General features: G+C 38.8%; 1 protein-coding gene across 1 annotated transcript; it reads right to left on the reverse strand.

Moving 5' to 3' along the window:
- Positions 1–2,736: 2,736 nt before the first annotated feature.
- LOC149004446 (uncharacterized) lies at positions 2,737–3,369 on the reverse strand. The gene has a single exon (XM_089168661.1). The coding sequence runs from the start codon at positions 3,367–3,369 to the stop codon at positions 2,737–2,739; it is 633 nt and encodes a 210-aa protein (XP_089024787.1).
- Positions 3,370–7,056: the final 3,687 nt, after the last annotated feature.

Below are 7,056 nucleotides of genomic sequence, written 5' to 3' on the forward strand. Positions count from 1 at the left end.
TAGTAATACCCAAAAAAGTATGATATCTTCAAAAGATTATGTAAATTCTAGATGCAATTGGAAATTTAAACTTTTAACATTTTAATTCAAGAATAAAATTTTATTAAATTATATATTAATTGATTTTAAAATGTAAATTAGATCTAAGATTAGCATGGAAGATCCTAAACATATGATTTCAATGTGATAACATGAGATACACATCCTCTGACATGCCCCAAGCCCGCCTTGAGCCTGAATAAGGCTTGAGCTCAAGATTTTGGCCCTAAGAGCGGATTAGAGCTAAAATATTCTAGCCCTAACTAGGGCCAAGGGCAAACGTAGGATTACTCTTTGGCCCCTCCTAGCATATCCCAACCCGTCCCTGGTTTTTTGCCCCAACCCTAGCCTTGATTCTAGCCCTAATCCTGGCCCTAATTTTGTCCCTAATGTTTGATCTCAATGAATTAGGAATAGAACCAAATATAGGGCCAGGGGGCTAGGGACAGTGCCATTTAGAGTGGGAATGGGCTTGGCTTGGCCCCATAGGGCTTAGGGTTAGAGATAATAATCGTTGGCCCTAAATTAGAGTCAGGACGAGAATGGGTTTAGATTATAATATATAGAGCTGGGCTTAGAATTGCAAAAGCCTGATTGAGTCCGCCCTGTTGCAACCCTTGCTTCAAGTGATTGCATAACTCATTCAAAATTTCATACTATATTTGGTAATTAATATATTTTATGTTTATTGTATAAAATCAAAGTGAGAACTGGATAAAAAGCAAAAGCAAATTTTGATTACCAAACGTGGAATGGCATAGAGTTAGTCATATTTTTGCATTGAAAAATAATCACAAAAATTTATTTCAAGTCAGGAAATTTCACTTCTTTTCCTTTTGATTCTCGTTTGCAACCAAAAAAAACCTAAAAAGATAATTTTAATGGTCTATTACAGTAGTCAACTGTGGGATTGCATTTTTTTTTATTTATAGAAATTTGTACCTTTTGTATTACCATCTCCTCTTGTTATAACTTATAAGGGAAACGAAATGAACGAAAAATGAAGTTTCTAAAACTAAAAAATATTATCGTATGTTGTTCAATTAGTGAAGAGGTTGTGGGTTTGACTGAGCCTAATATTATGTAATAATAAATAAAGTTTTAAAAAAATTGTAATTATTATCTCATATGATTATAGAGTTATTTCATAATTAATAATGATAAATTTTACATCTTATTTTAGTGTACTTCTTAAAATCCAAGGAGTTCTTCCCTTTTATTTTCTTTTTTTTTAAATCAAAATTTTATAAGCCATGGAGTGAAAATAGGGCAAACAATGAGAATAGAAGTACAATCTTCAAAGTAAGTAGGTAAGTGCTTGATGTCTTCTACAATGAACACAACCTCGAGCAAGGCCAGCTTCGACTTGCAATTGACCATATCGATTAACCCTTTGTTGTCCGATTGTAAAATTACTTTCCCTATCCCCTCAGAAAATGCATGGAATTTTATTAGGTCCATTTCTTGGATCATCCATTTTCTTTTAGATGAAGGACACATGCTTTCCCCAAGGTCCATATATATTATTATATATATATATATATATATATATATATATATAAATAACTATCTTCTTAATTTTTCTTCAACTTGTGAATGAAACTGATGGACATGTGTTCTTCATCCAGAGAGAAATGGATGGACCTGAAAATATTCTAAAAAGACAGACCAAACCTTTTGGCATCACCAGGGCTTCACCACTCAAAGCTGAAGTAAACTTGGCCGGTTCGAAAACAACATTAATAGCCCACCCTCTAAGAGTTTATGATTATGACACCGAACCCACCTCTCTCCTTATCTGGGACAAGGAGCGCATCAACATTTTAGAAATTTGAATCATCTTTTAGATTTAGGGCATTCTTGAGAGATACTGATCGTAAATATATTTTTTTGGAAGAAGTAGCTGATAATATTAATAAAAGAAGAGACTATACATGAGATTACGATGGTAATAAGTTTTGCCGGAGGCGCACTATAAACAAGCTCGCCAACCTAGGCGGAAGAAGGTTACAATCAAAGACCACCTCCCCGGCACGGAAGAAATCCAGCCAAAAATCAACACAAGTATTGACCTCCGAAAATTATGCTTGAATAAACATCCTGAAATTGCATTGCTATCCCCCGATGTCTTCCACAATGTCACCGCCTTCCACGGCCGAGGACTTCCCAACACCATCGCCCGGAGTCGAACAGATAATCACACGGAAATGTGAAGTTAGATAGCTTGTAGCCCAAGCCCCCTCCAAGCCTCCATCGAAGAATATTGCCCTCCACCAAGCAACCGGAAATAGCAAAAATACATCGACCTTGCAAATCCCTACCTATAGTACCATAGCCGCCCATCTCATTCCTCACGGAACCATCACAACAAATTGATGTCCACCCAAGAGGCGGCTTCTTCCAAAACATTGCAAGAGCCTTTTTAAAAGTAAAACTAACCTTGATTTTCCATCAATGGAAGAAGCTTCTAGAGATGGCATCATCAAGAATCGACCGTTGTGGAAAAGAGATTTTTTTTTTTCTGGTATCAGCAACCACTTGATGTAGCACTTTCTTAGGACATACAGTGGTTCCATTGAATATCCTCGAGTTTCTCTCTTCCCAAACCCGATAAATCAAAGCACTCAAGCTAAACTTCCGAACCTGCTGTATGAGAGAATTCCCTTTGAATTTGGAAATTATCCAATTGCGCTCCTCCTACCAAAAAATTCGACCATGAAATCTGAGACCATTTAGAGTAAGGAAATCACGCCACAGGTGCATTGTATATGGGCATTTAAAGAATAAATGGTCATGGCTTTCTTCATGAATACCACAGAAAGAGCACAAAGAATCAATGACACCACCCCATGCAACCATACGGTTTTTGGTGGTTAATCTCTCAAGGAAGGCCAGCCAAGTGATAAAAGCAAACCTAGGTTGAGCTGAGGAAAACCAAACAATGTTGTTCCAAGTAACTTTCTCACCACGTCGCCGAATGGCTTCATACACACTGCTAAGGGAGAACACACCATCAGTGGAAGGCAACCAAATAGGAGTGTCAACAGCGAGGCGAGGGTAAACCTTGCAAGACACAATCTCCGGCCATCTGTTGGCAATGTCTAAGTCATTTCTTTTATTTCTCCAAGATGCATCCCCACTCCTCAACAAAGCCACCCGATCAAGCTTGTTCCTCCCAAGGGCTGCAACCAAGAGGATACCATTGGTGGCAATGGGGCCACCGTGCAACCATGGATCCACCCAAAGAAGAGTGTCATTCCCATCTTTAATCATGTACTTAATACAAGAACTAGTAACAAATCGGGCTTTAAGAATGGTTTTGAAAGTCATCGAGCAGTGGGGAGGTTCCTTCAAAGACCAAATAGAATCTTCTTTGAGCCATCTCTTATAAATATATCGAACCCAACAAGTCTCCCTTTTAATTGATAAGGACCAAATATGCCTAGACATAGCAACAAGATTCCAGTCATCCAACTTCGCAACACCGAGGCCGCCCTCCTCAATAGGTTTACATATCGCAAGCCAAGAGACTTTGTAAGAACCTAAGTCAGACCCCCCCTCTCCAAAGGAACTTTGCCATCATACTCTCAAGATGATTGATGACCAAGGTTGGGATTTTTACTGCGTTAATCCAATAAGCTACAACCCCAATGAGGACAGACTTTATAAGGGAGAGTCTTCCAGCATAAGATAAACATTGATTCTTCCAAGCTGAGAGGCGACGATCAACTTTATTTAAAAGAGGAGAGAAATCACCGGCAGTCAAGGCTTTAGAAGAAATTGGGATCCCAAGATATGTGACTGGGAGAGCTTCAAGAGAGAAACCCACCTTTTGCTCATAAACATTCACCATCTCTGGAGAGACATTGGCAAAGAATATGTTAGATTTTGCATTGTTTATAGTCAGATCAGATTGAGAAGAGAACTCCCGAAAAGCTTGCCCAAAGTATCGCATTCTTGATAGAGGCTTCACCAAAAACAAACAAGCACTCGAAACAAATCGAAGTGATCTCCGGCTCTTCACAATGAAGGTGATAGTCAAAAAGTCTATTCTTCGCAGCCACACCAAGAGAATCGGAAGATTTGAAGAACCATATTGAACAACATAGGTGACATGGGCAGCCCGCTAAGCCCCCGTGGCATAGAAGCGAACGAGTGCCATTAGAAAGATCACATAGCTTGGGTGCCACACACTGACCACCCAATGGATGAAGGTGGCCGGGAAATTCAGCTTGCTAAGTAAGGAAAAAGAAAACTCCATTGTACAGTCAAAAGCCCTAAGTCAACTTTGCGAGAAAAACGAGGTTGTCCCCGGAATATGGTAGTCCCGAAGAATCTCGGCAGGAGGATATATCGGTGCGCGCCCTCCAAAAGGCCACCGATATCCCCACCACCTTAAGAAGGACCCCAAGCGATTAGCTAGTAACTAGCAATAAAACGGTAAATAAAGTACTAACCGCAATTGGCGAAAATCACTAAAGGTAGATTGAGCATCGCCAGGAATCGAGTGAGCTAGACAACTTTAGTTCATCGGGCATCCTAAAGATGGCAAAGAAATCCATGATAGCATGACAAACAGACTCTCGACCTCCCGGATCTCTTGAAAAAGGTTGCATTGAAACCATCCGGAGAAGAATCTTTATAAGCACTAAAAATCACCCCTGATCTCCGACAATGAAGGCACGAGTGAAGAAGGCACCCCACGGAGGAGATAGATCGTCAATGGGGAGATCCAAATTTGTACAAACCACCCGAGACGAGCCATTGTAGGCTTGTCGAAGTGAGTAACGCCATGACGAATTGCTCATCGGATCCAAACCAAAAGAGGACCGAATGGTGAAGACCCAATCCTAGATCTTCTAGTCTTGACGATCGATGGAAGAATAGTGTACCGCACCATCTTGGAGCCAACGAGCGCGAGCTTGCAGCGACCAATAGCATGGAGAAGGAATCGAGGTGGTCCGCCCTCTCGCCTCTTTGGTGAAGATCGAATTATCCGGATCATCTTGAATGAGAGACGATAGCATTTAAGGAGGATTCGATGCAAGAGATTTGGGAGTCTAAGTAAGAAAACGGCGCTCCAATGTTAAGCCAATCTAAGAAGAAGCCCCAAGACCGCAAAAAGAGGAGAGCCACCACCGAAGAGACCACACGCAAACCAAAGGAGGAAATCCAGGTCAGCCCAAAAAGAGCAAAATAAAATGTTACCTCGAATGGCGGGCGGGAACCCAAATGGATAAGCATGGGGCAATGATCAGAAACTCCTCGATTTTGAAACACTGCATGAGAATTAGCAAAAGAGTCTAACCACTGATGGTTAACAAGAACATGGTCAATTTTGGACATATGTCTACCCTCTCCGCTGCCATAATTACTCCAAGTGAATTGATGGCCACTCCATCGAAGCTCCATTAAATCACAATCAGAGATACATCGCCGCATAGGATCGTATCTTCTTCTATTATCGTAAAATTTTTCTTCCATTAGAAATTGAATCATCTTTTAGATTCATTTGGTAATGTAATGCGTCATATAAGTGTGTGAACTTTCTGGATTATCTTTAAGCCTAAATCTTCTCCGATGACATCTAACCACTAAAGACAATCCCCCATCATCCATGAGTTATGAGAGATCACACCCATAGATGGTAAGAGATCTATTATTCGGGAGAATCCAAGCTTTAATTAATTTGTCATATTTATTCTTATTTCTTGATAGATGTCAATTAATCATTAGGATAATTACATTAATAAAACCTACGGATGAGTATATAAATCCCTTCTGATATCACTTGCAAACTTGTTGTGATGAAAAGATTTGAATTGTCAAAGCAGGGTTAGTAGAGTAGTAAGATTCATATTTCTCAGTGGAGATGTCATGGGTTCGACCATTGCAGACAACAAAGCTCCCCCTGAGGATTTAATCGAGGTGCACGCAAGCTAGCCCGGATGAACTTCAACTACCAAAAAAAAGAATTGTATTAAAAATTACATTAATAGAATATGTTGTGACGGGAAAGAATAATTTATATAAAATTATCGTATTGACTATATAATTATAGGGCAAGAGAGTGTTGTTTTGCCTTTTAGTCCTACACTAGTGTGGGGGCAAAAAATGTAAGATGTCAAAGCATGGCTGTTGAGCCAACATCACTGATTGTATTAATGAGGAAGCAAGAGTTCATACTATATTAAAATAAAATTAAGAATAAAAATTATAGTCCTTTAAGATTTCTACATTAGAACATAAGTTGGATATAACTCAAATATCTCAATAGTTATATCTTCCTAGTGAGTGTGTAATCCCGAACAAGGATAAGTGAACCACAAGATTAATTGACTATTTTTCCTTCTCAAATGTTAAATTGTGATATAATCCTACGATAGTGGTGTACTAATTTTTTTTTATTTTTGTAGGTACATGCTAATGTCAAATGCTGATAAGAAAGAATCATGGACTTTGTATAGATATTCAAGGCAATTTTGTATATTGGGCAGTGCTTTGTCATTGGCCTCGAATGTATTTGAACTCTGACCTTCTACATAGAAGTGTTGGTTTATTACCAATTGAGCCACCCCTCAGAGTAGGGTCATAATAGAATTGAAAGGATACAATTCAAAGTTAGTTCAAAACACCACTTACTATTTGACATTTATGAATTTATTATCTAACAATTCAAGCTTTTGGGTTGAAATTAAACATGGTAAGAAGGTCATAGGTCTTCTTCTCCTTTTATGCACATATCGGTTCATAAGATTTGAGTATATCATATCTAGATTGAATTAGGCTGACACAATGAGAACTCAAATAATTTCAAGTCTGTTCAACTAATTCCTAGATGAATCTGATAGATTTTAGGATGACCCAACATGTAAATTGTAATCAACCTGGCTTGAAGCTTTAGAGCCTTCTATGTGGAGGGCCATTTCTTTTGACATACAATGTCCCATAAGGGTATGTGATAAGAATCTTTAAAGTTACATAGTCAATTATGTTAAGTATCTTTTCAAACACAAG

This window comes from Hakea prostrata, chromosome 9 (assembly GCF_041222555.1).
Source record: "Hakea prostrata isolate BN-2017 chromosome 9, UWA_Hpros_2, whole genome shotgun sequence".
NCBI lineage: Eukaryota > Viridiplantae > Streptophyta > Magnoliopsida > Proteales > Proteaceae > Hakea > Hakea prostrata.

What these genes read in the sequence shown, in the direction of transcription:
- LOC149004446 (XM_089168661.1), bottom strand. Translation starts at nt 3,369, where the DNA reads ATGACTTTCAAAACCATTCTTAAAGCCCGATTTGTTACTAGTTCTTGT.